Here is a 15464-nt window from a genome sequence, read left to right as displayed (position 1 = left end):
GTGCATTTCGACAAGTTAACGTGCCTGCTGTCTTACTGTTTTTCACATCTAGTCATAAATCTATCCGCATAAAGTAATTTCTAAGCTCCAGCTTAAAAAAAAAAATTATAAACACTGATGCTTCGTGTAAATATACAGTAGGAATAACATGCCACTAGATCTAGCATTTGACTACATGGGTGACAATGAATTTCAATGCCTGTTATTTGTCATTCTGAAGCCAGCCGGGTGATGATTCTTTTTATTGGTGTATCCATCCAAACATATTTCATCGCACCATGTGCACGGGAGTTCTCTGGGAGGCTATGTTGGATCTGGGTGCCGCCCGGCTGCCGCCCTCTCCCCTTCGCTCTTCCTCGCCCTCAAGCTCTCGCCTCCCCCTGCCTTCAGCCCCCTCTCGCTCCTTTCGGCTCACGCCCCACTTCTCTCTCTCCAGCTGGCGGCGGGGGCTGCGCTGCCTTCCAGGCCTCGCGGACCTGCTCAGTCAGCTGGGGCCTCCTGCGGACGGCTGCCTCCCTCGCCGCTAGGACCTGCCACTCTGCGCGGAATGGCAGCGGCAACAGCATCCGCGCCGGCAGCGGCGGCGGCGGCCAGGGCCACCGCGGACGCTATTGTTCCCCGGTGTTAGACGCGCTTTCCCTCCTTTTCATCTGAAGCGAACAATAGCAGGAAAGAGCTTTGCTTTCTGTACTCCTTGGGAAGACCTTCTCAGGGCGAAGGAAAATTCCTTGCCGACCGTGCTACGGCTCTGGACCCTGGAGCGGCTGCAGGCGGCATGGGGCTGCAAGCCAGGCGCTCGGCGTCCCGGAGTCCGGGCGCTGCGGGGCCGCGCCGGGGCGTCCTGCCCCTGCTGCTGCTGCTGTGCCTGGGCGCCTGCGGGGCTGCGGCGCAGGGCGAGGCGGGGGCGCCCACCCCCTATCTGTGGAAGACTGGTAAGTGGGACAGAGTTCCCCCTTCTTTCCACTCTCACGTCTGGGTCCACAGTTAGAAGCTGCTGGGTTTCTGAAGGGTCCTCTGGTGCTGACGGCTCGGTCGTGCTGGGATACTAAGGTGAAAAAGTAGGATACCAGGAAGCAAATCAGGTCACGCCCGATGCTATTAGAAAGGAAAAACACAACTAAGAGCCACCAGTGAGTCACCGGAATGATATTTCTCTAGCAGCCCTGTAGTTAATGAGGGCAACGCTGCACTTTCATAATGAACTGCAATATTTTTAACCTCTGGATTCTCATTCTGCTTGGAGTTTCTAAAACGTATTTCTAGCAAAGAACAAGAAGACAGCCTAACCCCAGTCTATATCCTGACTTCAGGGAAGCAATATGTTCAGTGTCATGATATATGTGGCTGTAGAGTTGGATTTGTTAAGTATATCGGTGTGATATGTGGGACACGTGGAAACACGCTAAGTCAGGGCAGTTTCAGCAATTAAAGGCAAATAGGGGCTCCATGGGCACTTGGCAGACTGTCTAAAGCTCGAGTCTTAATGAGGGAATTGCATGATTTTTAAAGTGCACAGCTGTCAGAATGTTTAGGTTTAAACTTTTCCTTTCTTAAGAATTCTTTTGTTTTCAACTATTCAACCAACATAAGCAGCAACTAACTACTGCCACTCAGAAGCTCCCGGCAAAACGCTTGGAGTTCTTGAGGGTGGGGGTGGGGGCAATGACCGGCAGCAAAACAATACCGAGGGGCAACTCCGCTCCCTTGCTGGCCCCTCTTCTCGTCCACTAAAGGACGCAGAACTGTGAAACTTCACATATTTATAGGAATAAAAGTGGGAAAAGATTATTCCTGTTGCTTGGAACTAGAGATAAATTAAGAGTTCCTTTGCAATATACAAATACTAAGAGAAGGGGATAATAGAAAGGGAAAGCATGTATTCATCATGGGACTGCAAACAAGTTACAGAGAGTGAGTCTTTTTCCTGGCTTCAGCTTTTTCTGGTCTTTTGCTGCAGAGACAGATCAATCTACTCTACAATTATACCAATATCCTGAATTTTTAAAGAAGTTGCATCTATCCAGGAACTCAATGAGGAGATGGAACAGAAATTTATTTAAAGCCAAAGCAGATTATTTGCCTCTGAAAATTACATCACACACACACACATCATTCTTGCTAACACTTTGTTTAAAAATTAGTTGCTTAATGAAAGCAGATGAAATTAAATTAATATATTTCAATGTAAAACAAAGAGCTGATGATTTTTTCTAGTTGTTTTAAAGCCATGGTTTTACTTTTCAAAATCTGATTCATAAAGACAAACACTAATTAAACTATAATTTGCTATTGACTGCTATTCCTTGCATGCTTAGTAAGAGCTTTTCCAGTAAGTAAGTGTTGGACAAAATAGTACTTACCTGGTTAAAACTTGTACCATCAAAGTAACAGGAGCCAAGCACTAATTCAGATGGAAGAAAAGCCTGGGCAACATTGACTGCAGCATCTGAGGTGCCAATATATGTCAACATAAACGTCATGGGGGGAACACAAGCCAATAAACAGATTAAAATAGTGGAAGGCTCTCAGGAGCAAGGATATGGGGACCTTGGTTCCAGTGCCAGTTGCAGCTGTTAGTAGCTATAGCAATGCTGGGAGTTGATTTAACTTTTGACTCCCAGTTTTCTCTACTGCATATAAATAAGATGATACCTTCTGTGTTGTTATGAACACACCACAGTTTTGTTGTGAAGTTCAAATGAGTTATGAGAAAGTAATTTGTAAACTTTAAGTTCATATGCTTCTATGATGAGGATGAGGTTGATACCTTCTTTATAATATCTTTAGTTTGATCAGGAAAAAATGGTGAATTAAACGAGAGAACAAGAACAACAACCAAATGCCCCCTTTTTTGTTCTTTTCTCCAGAGCGAAAAGGAGACTTTACAATATCTTTAAAAGAGTTGAGAGTAGTTCTCTGAGAAACTAGAGCATATTTAAAGGAGAGAAATGCACTTATAAAAATATAGAGGTGACAGAATCATAAGTTTCTTATTTGATGAAAATAAAGAAGTAGGACAGGAATTAGGAGAGAAAAGGAAGTGAGACAGCCCAGGTTGTCTATTCCAGTGGGATGAGCTTAGTCTTGGTGAAGCAGATTATAGGGAGTGACATTAGTGGTGAGATCATTGGATTAAAGTGGTATAGTGAAAGGTACACTAGACTAGGATCTGGGATATGATGCCTACCCCTATGTATGTCACTAATAAGCGATAGAACTTTGGGAAAGCCACTTAATGACTTTGGCCTATTTTGAATGATTAGGAGAGATGACATCTAAGGGTCTTTCCAGTCTTAAAGTGCTTCATATACATACATATGCATAGCCATACACCATACACATACACGCATATATACATGTATGCATATATAGTATATTATATATGTGCGTATACATAATACATATTACGTATAATTTATATTTGACATATAATGTATAACGTACATTATGTGAAAGGTTTATTAAGTCAGCTAACAACAAAGAGTTATGGAGGATCTAAAATATACAGTCTTTGTAGTAGAAATTGTTTAGGATATTATCATTTCTGACCTTGGGAAACTCACAACTGACCAAGACATATAAACAATTACAACATGCCACACCATATACATGAACAAAATACCACGGGAGCAAAGAAGCTACGGAATTGATAAATGAGGTTGTGGAGGGCTCAAAGAGAAGCTAATAGTTTATCTGAGCCTTGAAGAAAGAGCTGGATTTTTATTGAGGGAGGAGTGGAAGACAACTCCAAGCAGAGAGAAGAGAGAAAATAAAAGTGAAAAGGCGTGGCAGCATTCCAAGGTCTTGGAATTCCCTGTGGTACACTGTAGCTCTAGTTCAGGATATTTGGTGGGAATGACAGAATTTAAGATCAGTGAGGTGACTTGGGACCAGATTGTAAGAAAACGTTTAAAAAGTGGTAAAGGTGTTGCAGTTTAACTTGTAAGCAGGTGGAAGCCACTGGAATTCTGAGCAGAAGATTGGCAACTTTGCACAGAATGGAGAGAGTTGAGCCTAAAGGCTAGAAGGCCAGTAAGCAGCAAGGTGAGTGACAGGCCACACGAGAGACAAAGGAGAGGCAAACAAGGGCCATAGAAGTTATAGTGGAGGGGAGAGAAGGGCTTGGTATCACACTGCGGAAGTGTTAGCTCAGGTTCACGGTGTAGGAGAACCTACACCCAAATGTCTTCCAAGGACAGTAGGAACTGGTGCTATCAAAGTTTCTATCATGCCTGCACTCACTATCTTGAGGCACAGTGTGTAAATGAAGGAAGAGCAGGTTTCTAAGGCTTAGGAAAGAACAATATCGGTTTAATTCAGATATACTGAACTTGAAGTAAAAATGACTCATTCAAATGAAGGGACTAATGGGAAAATTGATGAATGCGTGAGTAGTTCAGGAGGATTAGGCTGAAGGTGTAGGCTTGGAACATAATAAATACATAATCTATCAAGTCTTGGGAGTGGAAAGAATCATTAATGAAAGCAAAATATTGAAAAGAGACATCAAGATACTGCACAGATAATGAGATTTAAAGGGCCACCTGGGGGAGAAATCAGTGAAAGGCTGAGGAAGTGTGGTCAGAAGAGGACCAAGGAAAATGGAGTGAAGCACTAAATAGAAAAAGGCATTTTATTAGAAAAATGGTGGCAAAAAGTATTAAAAAATTTCAGAAAAGCCAAGGAAATGGATTATGAAATATTTGAGAGAAGATCAACTACAGTGAGGAATAGGTAAGACAATGAACAGTGGTTAGGGAAAGGACATTTTATTATTTATTTATGTATTTTTTTATTGTGCTTTAAGTGAAAGTTTATAGTTCAAGTTAGTTTCTCATACAAAAATTTATACACACATTGTTATGTGACCCTAGTTGCTCTCCCTACCATGAGACGACACACTCCTTTCTGCCCTAGACTCCTGGTGTCTATTCAACCAGTTCCTGTCCCTTTTTGCCTTCTCATCTCGCCTCCTCACAAGAGCTGCCCATTTAGTCTCATGTATCTACTTGAGCTAAGAAGCACTGTCTTCATGAGTATCATTTTTTGTCTTATAGTCCAGACTAATCTTTGTCTGAAGAGTTGGCTTTGGGAATGGTTTCAGTTCTGGGCTAACAGAGTCCAGGGGCTGTGTCTTGTGGGGTCCCCCCAGTATCAGTCAGACCATTAAGTCTGGTCTTTTTACTAGAATTTGAGTTCTGCACCCCACTTTTCTCCTGCTCCATCGGGGACTCTGCTGTGTTCGCTGTCAGGGTGGCCATTGGTGGTAGCCAGGCACCATCCAGTTCTTCTGATCTTTTGGAGTTTCTGGTTTATGTCGCTCTTTCTGGGCTAATCTATGGTGTTCTTCATTCTCCTTTGTTCCAGGTGGGTTGGGACCAATTGATCTATCTTAGATGGCCGCTCACTAGCTTTTAAGACGCCAGCCTCCACTCACCAAAATAGGATGCAGAACATTTTCTTAACAAACTTTATTATGCCAGTTGACCTAGATGTCCCCTGAAACCACAGTCCCCAGATCCCCACCCCTGCTACTCTGTCCCTTGAAGTGTTTGGTTGTATTCAGAAAGCTTCTTAGCTTTTGATTTAGTCTAGTTGTGCTGACTTCCCCTGTATTGTGTGCTGTCCTTTGCTTCACCTAAGATAATTCTTATCTACTATCTAGTTAGTGAATACCTCACTGCCTCCCTCCACTCCCTCAAAACCATCAAAGAATGTTTTCTTCTGTGTTTAAACCTTTTCTTGAATTCTTATAATAGTGGTCTCATACAATATTTGTCCCTTTGTGACTGACTAAACACACTCGGCATAATGCCTTCCAGGTTCATCCATGTTATGAGCTGTTTCACAGATACATCATTGTTCTTTATTGTTGCATAGTATTCCATTGTGTGAATATACTATAATTTGTTTATCCATTTGTCAGTTGATGGGCACCCGGGTTGTTTACATCTTTTTGCTGTTGTGAACAGTGTTGCAATGAAAATGTGTGTGTGTGTGTATCTACTCATGTGATGGTTCTTATTTCTCTAGGATATATTCCAAGTAGTGGGATTTCTGGATCGTATGGTATTTCTATTTCTAGCTTTTTAAGGAAGCACCAAATTGATTTCCAAAGTGGTTGTACCATTTTAGATTCCCACTAGCAGTGTATAAGTATTCCAGTCTCTCCATAAGCTCTCCAACATTTATTATTTTGTGTTTTTTGAATTAATGCTAGCCTTGTTGGGGTGAGATGGTATGTCATTGTAGTTTTGATTTGCATTACTCTAATGGCAAATGATCATGAGCATTTCCTCATTTATCTGTTAGCTACGTGAATGTCTTCTTTGGTGAAATTCCTGTTCATATCCTTTGCCCATTTTTTAATTGAGTTGTCTTTTTTTTTTTTTTGAGGTTTTGCAGTGTTTTGTAGATTTTAGAGATTAGAGCCTGATCAGATTTGACATAGCCAAAAATTTTTTCCCAGTCTGTAGGTTGTCTTTTTACTCTTTTGGTGAAGTCTTTTGATGAGCATAAGTGTTTGATTTTTAGGAGCTCCCAGTTATCTAGTTTCTCTTCTGGTATTTGTGCATTGTTAGTAATGTTTTGTATACTGTTAATGCCATGTATTAGGGCTCCTAGTGTTGTTTCTATTTTTTCTTCCATGATCTTTATCAGTTTAGATTTTGATTTTAGGTCTTTGATCCATTTTGAGTTAGTTTTTGTGCATGGTGTGAGGTATGGGTCTTGTTTCATTTTTTTGCAAATGGATATCCAGTTATGCCAACACCATTTGTTAAAGAGACTGTCTTTTCCCCAATTAACGGACTTTGGGCCTTTGTCAATTATCAGCTGCTCATAGGCGGATGAATTTATATATGGATTGTCAATTCTGTTCCATTGGTCTATGTATCTGTTGTTGTGCCAGTACCAGGCTGTTTTGACTGCTGTGGCAGTATAATAGGCTCTAAAATCAGATAGTGTGAGGCATCCCACTTTGTTCTTCTTCTTCAGTAATGCATTACTTATCCAGGGCCTCTTCCCAGGAAAGGAGATTTTTAATAGAGTGGGAGAGTTAAAAACTTGATTGAAAAATAAACAAGATAAAGGAAAAGATATACAGCATTGATAAAGTTGAATGACAAGTGGTATTTAAGTGTGTCTACTACACTGTTGTTGCTTTTATAATAGGGAAAGATCCAGAATTCAAGATACTAAAAGTATTTATTGAATGTTTAATTCCTTAACAGTTTTGTTTTAGTCATCTGTTTATTTGTGTGAATAATTGGAAAATATTTCATACATGCAGAGGTATAGCACTTATATTATTGGAAGATGCACAATTACTAATACTGATAACTGTTTGACAGTTTTGTACATTTTTATTACTCTAGTGGATGGAATTCTTTCAATAATAAATGTGGCTTATTACATTCACCTGGCCATTCCAAATGAAGAATATCAATGCATTGAGCATTAAAAAAAAATTAGACAGAAAATATTGAATACATCCAACTTTTATCAGCTCTTTCATGGAGATATATCTTCAAGAAAACACTAATGAAGTCATTGGATATCATTTTTACAATAATGAAATTACATTGCTATCTAAGAAATAGGTACACGCTAGCCGTTATTCAGAATTCAGGTGACAAAAGATTTACAGGTGTGAATTTTCTTTCAAGGAGAATACTTTCCATGTTCAGTACTTTTGAACTAGGTTCATCCCATTCATACTATTACTGACAGAATCGCTGCAGCCTTTACACAGTTAAGTACATATAGAATAGTTTCTTGGTTCTTCAATTAAAAAAAACAAGTATCATTCTTTTCTTTTTCTTTCATGTTCTTGTACTAAGATAGCTTATTAATCAAATATGAAATATTCTGCAGTGCATATGGACAAAATAAAACCTGTTGCTGTCAATTCTCACTCATAGCGACCCTATAGGACAGAGCAGAACTGCCCCATAAGGTTTCCAGGGAGTGCCTGGTGGATTCAAGCTGCTCATCTTTTGGTTAGCAGCCGTAGCACTTAACCACTACACCACCAGGGTTTCCATGGACAAAATAACTATCTTAATTCTACCATTCACTAAATAACAAAGGAGATAGGAATATTATTCCGGGTAGTATTAACATAAGAGTGTCATCACCCTAATATAAAAAGTTTCTAACTTAAATTGTGCTTAAAATTTGTATTAATTTGGAATGTGGTAAGTTTGCTCATTAAATTGAGGAGAAGTACATAACAGAGGGAGCAGAGCAGGGGCTTCAATATCAATCAGTTTGGGGCAGTGTGGATTGAAAATTTTTTATCCATGTCACCAATGTGATTATTCATCACTTGAACCACTTAGTTTCCAAAATGGATTCATAATATCTATTTTATAGGAATTGTCTGAGGATTAAATATGATAACATATGTAATTTACTAGTAGAGTGCTTAGCACATAATAGAAGTTTGATAAATTATAGTTTTTATTATTACTATTATTATGTTACATTATACAGTGGCTGCTTAATTTTATGGCCTGAAGTAAGGAAGTCCAGTAATGTACTTTAGCTTTCTCAAAAGCATCTCTTTTTTTTTTTTTTTCCAGTAAATGCACTGTTGTTGTTGTTGTCGTTAGGTGCTGTTGAGTCTGTTCTGACTCATAGCGAACCTATGCACAACAGAATGAAACACTGCCTGGTCCTGCACCATCCTCACAATTGTTGCTATGCTTCAGCCCATTGTTGGAGCGACTTTGTCAATCCATCTTGTTGAGGGTTTTCCTCTTTTTCAATGATCCTCTACTTTACCAAGCATGATATCCTTCCCTAGGGACTGATCCCTCCTGATAACATGTCCAAAGTATGTAAGACATAGTCTCGCCATCCTTGCTTCTAAGGAGAATTCTGGTTGTACTTCTTCTAAGACAGATTTGTTAGTTCTTCTGGCAGTCCATGGTATGTGCAATATTCTTCGCCAACACCACAATTCAAAGGCGTCAATTCTTCTTTGGTCTTCCTTACTCATCATCTGACTTTCACATGTATATGAGACAGTTGAAAACACCATGGCTTGGGTCAGGAGCATCTTAGTCCTCAAGGTGACATCTTGGCTTTTCAATACTTTAAAGAGGTTTTTGCAGCAGATTTGCCCAATGCAATGTGTCTTTTGATTTCATGACTGCTGCTTTCATAGGTGTGGATTGTGGATCCAAGCAAAATGAAATCCTTGACAACCTCAGATTCTTCTTTGTTTATCATGATGTTGCTTATTGGTCCAGTTGTGAGGACTTTGTTTTACTTTATGTTGAGGTGAAATGCGTACTGAAGGCTGGGGTCTTTGCTCTTCAGCAATCAGTGCTTCAAGTTCTCTTCACTTTCAGCAAGCAAGGTTGTGTCATCTGCATAACTCAGATTGTTAATGAGTCTTCCTTTAATTCTGTTGCCCCATTCTTCATAGAGTCCAGCTTCTCAGATTATTTGCTCAGCATACAGGTTCAATAAGTATGGTAAAAGGATACAACCCTGACACACACCTTTCCTGACTTTAAACACAAGGTATCCCCTTGTTCTGCTCGGACCACCACATCTTGATCTATGTACAGGTTCCTTATGGGCATAATTAAGTGTTCTGGAATTCCCATTCTTCCCAGTGTTATCCATAATTTGTCATGATCCACACAGTCAAATGCCTTTCCATAGTCAAGAAAACACGGGTAAACATCTTTCTGGTATTCTCTGCTTTCAGCCAGGATCCATTTGACATAAGCAATGATATCCCTAGTCCCATATCTTCTTTTGAATCCAGCTTGAATTTCTGGCAGTTCTCTGTTGATATACTGCTCCTTCCTCTTTTGAACGATCTTCAGACAAATTTTACTTACCCACGATATTAATGATATTGTTCAGTAATTTCTGCATATGGTTGGATCACCTTTCTTGGGGATAGGCATAAATATAGGTCTTATCCAATTGGTTGGCCAGGTAGCTGTCTTCCAAATTTCTTGCATATACGAGTGAGCACTTCCAATGCTGCATCTGTTTGTTGAAACATCTCAGTTGGTATCCCATCAATTCCTAAAGCCTTGGTTTTTTCCAATGCCTTCAGTGCAGCTTGGACTTCTTCCTTCAGTACCATCAGTTCCTGATCATATGCCACCTCCTGAAACGTTGAATAACGACCAATTCTTTTTGGTATAGTGACTCTGTATATTTCTTCCATCCTCTTTTGATGCATCTCATTTTGTTTAATATTTTCCCTGTAGAATTCTTCAGTATTGCAACTTGAATCTTGAATTTTTTCTTTGGCTCTTTCGGCTTGAGTAATGCCAGGTGTGTTCGTCCCTTTTGGGTTTCTATCTCCAGCTCTTTACACATGTCAATGCTATACTTTACTTTGTCTCCTCGAGCTACCCTTTGAAATCTTCTCTTCAGCTCTTTTACTTCATTATTTTTTTCTTTTGCTTTAGCTGCTTGATGTTCAAAAGCAAGTTTTGGAGTCTCTTCTGACATCCCTTTTGGTCTTTTCTTTCTCTCTTGTCTTTTTAATGACCTCTTGGCTTCCTTCATGTATGATGTCTTGATGTCAATCCACAACTCATCCAGTTTTCGGTCATTAGTGTTCAACACATCAAATCTCTTCTTGAGTGGTCTCTAAATTCAGGTGGGATTTACTCAAGGTTGTACTTTGGCTCTTGGGGACTTATTATAATTTTCTTCTGTTTCAACATATAAGCAGTTCATGGTCTGGTCCACAGTTGGCCCTTGTCCTTGTTCTGACTGATGCTATTGAGCTTTTTCATCGTCTCTTTCCACAGATGTTGTCAATTTGATTCCTGTGTATTCCGTCTGGTGACGAGTTTAGTCATCATTTATGTTGTTGAAAAAAGGTGTTTGCAATGAAGTTAGTGTTGCAAAATTCTATCACGTGATCTCTGGCGTCGTTTATATCACCAAGGTCATATTTCCCACCTATTGTTCCTTGTTCTTTGTTTCCAACTTTCACATTCCAATCACCAGTAATTATCAGTGCATCCTGATTACATGTTCAATCAATTTCAGATGGCAGAAAGTGGTAAAAATCTTCAGTTTCTTCATCTTTGGTCTTAGTGGCTGGTGTGTAAATTTGAATAATAGTTCTATTGTGGTCTTCACTATGGGCTGATGGATATTACCCTATCACTGACAGTGTTATACTTCAGGATAGATCTTGAAATGTTCTTTTTCACAATGAATGCAATGCCATTCCTCTTCAAGTTGTCATTTCCAGTATGGTAGACCATATGATTGTCCGATTCAAAATGACCAATACCAGTCCACTTTAGCTCACTAATGATTAGGATAGCAATGTTTATGCATTCCATTTCATTTTTGACGACTTGCAATTTTCCTAGATTCATGCTTCGTACGTTTCACGTTCCCATTGTTATGAATGTTTGTGGCTGTTTCTTCTCATTTTGAGTTGTGCCAGATCAGTAAATGAAGGTCCCTAAAGCTTTCATCCATCCACATCATTATAGTCAACTCTACTTTGAGGATGCAGCTTTTCCCCAGTTGTATTTTGAGTGACTTCCAACCTGAGGGGCTCATCATCTGGCACTATATCAAGCAATGTTTCACTGCTATTCAGAAGGTTTTCACTGGCTATTTCTATTCAAAAGTAGACAACTGGGTCCTTTGTCTTACTCTGTCTTAGTCTTGAAGCTCAGCTGAAGCCTGTCCACCATGCGTGACCCTGCTGGCATTTGAATACTGATGGCATAGATTCCAGCATCCCAGTAACACATATACCACATAGTACAACAAACTGACAGACGCGTGGGAGAGTAAATGCACTAGAAATTACAAATTGATACAGTTAACTAGAGCTGTTAGATACGTTCAACAAATTGTAAGGGATGCAGCATTGTAGAATGGAAAGAACGTGGACTTTGGGATCAGACACACAAATGTTTAAATGTTGCCTCTACCCAACTGATCACATTACTTAAACTCTCTGACTTGTTTTCTCATCTTAGAATGATGATAGAAGTTTCTATTTCAGAAGGCATTCATGATGTAACAGGTAGTAGATAGAAAGTACTTAGCACAGTGCCCTAAACATTAAAAAATGTTAATTCTTTTCCCATTCTTTATCTTTTCTACCCCTAAAAATGACATAGTATTTAGGAATTCTACAGATCCAAAATTCTTACCTGTTTTCTTCAACTAAAGAATACTATGAAAAACAAATAAAATGAGTCTAGAAAGAGAGGTTATTTTTCTATAGACTTGCCTTTTTTATTATCCTGGTGCTTATATGTAGACAGCGTGGGCCAAAGACCATAAAAATAGTTTGAACAGGGAGTTCAGCATGAATTATGTCAATGGAATTTTTATACTTCATTTTGTATTGTGTCTAGGGTGATTTCTCAATAATATGAAATTGTACATTCTTGAAATTAACATTTTCACCTATCCCCTGCAAATTCAGTATTTGTGTTTTATGCGTTGTTTTGTTTTACTTTTTAGGTGGTTATTTCAATACGTTTTTATTTATGTCTTGTCTTTCTCTCCTGTTTTCTTGGTGCACATAGCACAGTTAGTGCTCAGAACTCAGTAAGAATTCAATAAGAATTGATAATTTGGATCAAAAAGTCAAATGCTCAGGTGGTTTTGTGAAGTGTTAATATCTTAATGGAACCGTCGTAACTCAGGCCACTCCTTATGCAAGTTATGGTTAGCTACCTGGTCTGCAAAATGATGAAAGCCCCAATCCAGACTGAGGTTAAGAGTGCTTTGGGCAGCACATGACCCAGATTTTCTACTATCCATCATTCTTATATAGGCAAGTGGCCTGATGGCTGTGGAATGAGATGCTGACATTCTAAGTTGGTTGTTGCAGAACTGTGGTTGTGGTTTCCATCCTTTTATGAGGAAACGAAGTCCTCAGCCTCTGATGTAAGTTAGAATGGTGACACTGGACAGTGGGAACTGTCTGGGAAGAAGAGTGGAAGCCTTTCATCTTAGCGAATAGGTAGAACAGATTCCATTAGGATTAACATAAAGGTACATTAGAGTATCCCTTAGTTAAAGAAGCATTTGGGAAGTGACATCTGGGAAAATACATCTTTTCTATTGCGAGGAAAGAGTAGAGTGTGAATTAGAGGTGCCAGTGAATCATAAGGTAGAAATCCTTTCTAATTTCTTTCACAAGAACTTCATACTTTACACTTTAGAATGCACTAAAATGATGTAAAAATAAAGCAATTTGCATTTAGAACCAGGTACCCAAGCAGTAAGAAAGTAATCTCTGTGTTCTTTCTGATGCAATAGTTATACCTATCTTAAAAAAAAAAAATTGGAAACCCTGGTGGTGTAGTGGTTAAGAGCTACAGCTGCTAACCAGAAAGATTGGCAGTTTGAATCCACCAGGTACTCCTTGGAAACCATATGGGGCACTTCTACTCTGTCCTATCAGGTCGCTATGAGTCGGAATCGACTCAACGACCATGCGTTTTTAAGGGGATATTGTCTCATCCTCTAGAAGAAGTATTGAGCTAAGTGACATTTTACATTGTTTAATATGTGGATTTATAATTATTGCAGTATTATTTCTATTTGTTACTTATTATTGTATCAAAGTTATACTATGGGAAGAACAATGAAATAAGGGCATATCGGGGGAAAATCACAAGTGAGCTCCTTCATACAAGTATGTAGTATTGATCACAGGGGTTTCATGTCACAGGGGATGTCAGAGTGAGATGGTCAGCATAGAGGGAGTCACTAGTGAATTCAAGGAAGCTGTGCGTGACCGCTAACACTTGGTAGGAAACTGAGACATTGTAAGAGAATGATTTACCTTCTTTTAATCACATGAGTAAGAATAACGGCAGCATTTGGGGCTCGTAGGAGGTGGAGTTCAAGGTCGTAACCCAGCACAGTCCATTTCCTGTTTCCCTGACAATGTGATCCACACTAAAGATGTTTCTTTTGTAATAAAAAAAAAAACACACAAGGGAATTAAGCAAAGAATAATTGGAGATGGGTCTACACAGTGTTTAGTTTACTTCACCTTGAGGGAGGACTGGGGCAGAAGGACTAGCAGAGAGTTTGGAAGTAATGAACAATATCTTGAAGTGAAAGACAATGTATGATAAAAGTTAAATGAAACATGGGAGCTTATGATATTTTCAAGTACATCACCCACCTGCTGTATCTCTGACTCTGGTCTGGGTAATAAATCATGCAGTTATATACCTGCTTTTCTGTGCTCTTGCAAGGAAGAAGCCATGGGCTCCTGGGAAAAGGCAGAGGTGCACTCTCCTCCTAAACTTCTAGGAAAACAGGTATCCTTAATCCCTGGTAAATTGACCTGGAATCTGAGTTGTCAGGCAGCCTAATATTGAGATTGCTCCCACTGACCTCCTCATGAACACAAAGTTTTGAACTCCCCCAGAAAGGGGGTAACAGGACAATGACTTAGAAGCGAACTGTTTGATTGATAGGGGTAGAAATATAGCATCATATCCAAATAGCTAGACTTAGAATTATATAGTGAGCTTGAAGAAAAATTAAGTTGCTCAAGAGAATGTATCAAGCACACACATTGATTATAAAGTTGGAATAATTTAACTTATGGTATATGGCTAATGGGTTCTTTCTAAAAAGTTATCCCTTTGACTATTACAGCAGCAACAATAGCTAAGACATTCTGGATACTGTAGATAGGTAAGTGTAACGTGTCTGTAAAAGACTGGCATCAGAACACAAATATGCCTCTTTGGATTATACTACTTAAAATTTATTTTTATTTGGTTTACCAAAATCAGGGAGAGCAACTGTAAATGTCAGAGAGGTCCACTGTCTTCAGGTACCTCCCAATTAAAGTGAAAGAGATTCGTTGCACAGAATTGAGCTCACAGCTAGGAATGAAAGAAGCACTGATTTCTAAGTTGCTGTATCTATCTATGTCTATATCTATCTATATATAGTATGTGTGTGTGTAACAAGTAAAACAAGATGTTCAAGAGCGAAGATTTTTGAGTAAGACTGGCATGAATCTTGACCTAGTTTTGTCATTTATTAAGAACATGATTTCTTATCTCTCTGTGTTTCTCATTCTTCAGTGATACTGTAAGTACGGTATTTGTATTGACCTCTCCGGGTTATTTTAAAGTTATTTGAGATAAACTTGTAGAGAATTTAGCACAATGCCTGGCAGAAGTCAGTGCTGCATACCCGTTATCTCTTACTGGACTGTGATCCTAGTGTGAACTGTAAAGTTTCCTCACTGGGTTAGTCTGTCTCCTGGCTTGGTCTGATCTGCCTGAATTCTTTCTTTCCTCGTTTGATGATTCTTCGTGCTTGAATCTGCACTTGCATTTCAGTCTTCTCTACAACTGACATCACTCTGTGTTCTACCTACTGTCAGAGCCAACAGAGAAACTGCAAAGCCGTCATCCTTGTTGTTGGCAAGGTTGTTCAAAGTACAGTTTTTATGTACA

General features: G+C 39.3%; 1 protein-coding gene across 1 annotated transcript in view; it reads left to right on the top strand.

Annotated features, from left to right (window-relative positions):
• Positions 1 to 287: 287 nt before the first annotated feature.
• Positions 288 to 15464, top strand: part of THSD7A (thrombospondin type 1 domain containing 7A) — a 487115-nt gene continuing 471938 nt past the window's right edge. Inside the window, exon 1 of the mRNA XM_049894144.1 lies at positions 288 to 932. Within this exon, the coding sequence (XP_049750101.1) occupies positions 776 to 932 (157 nt within the window). The 5' untranslated portion in view covers positions 288 to 775. The remainder of the gene's footprint in view (positions 933 to 15464) is intronic.

Source organism: Elephas maximus, chromosome 8, assembly GCF_024166365.1.
Source record: "Elephas maximus indicus isolate mEleMax1 chromosome 8, mEleMax1 primary haplotype, whole genome shotgun sequence".
Taxonomy (NCBI): Eukaryota; Metazoa; Chordata; class Mammalia; order Proboscidea; family Elephantidae; genus Elephas; species Elephas maximus.
This window is presented reverse-complemented; position numbering and strand designations above follow the sequence as displayed.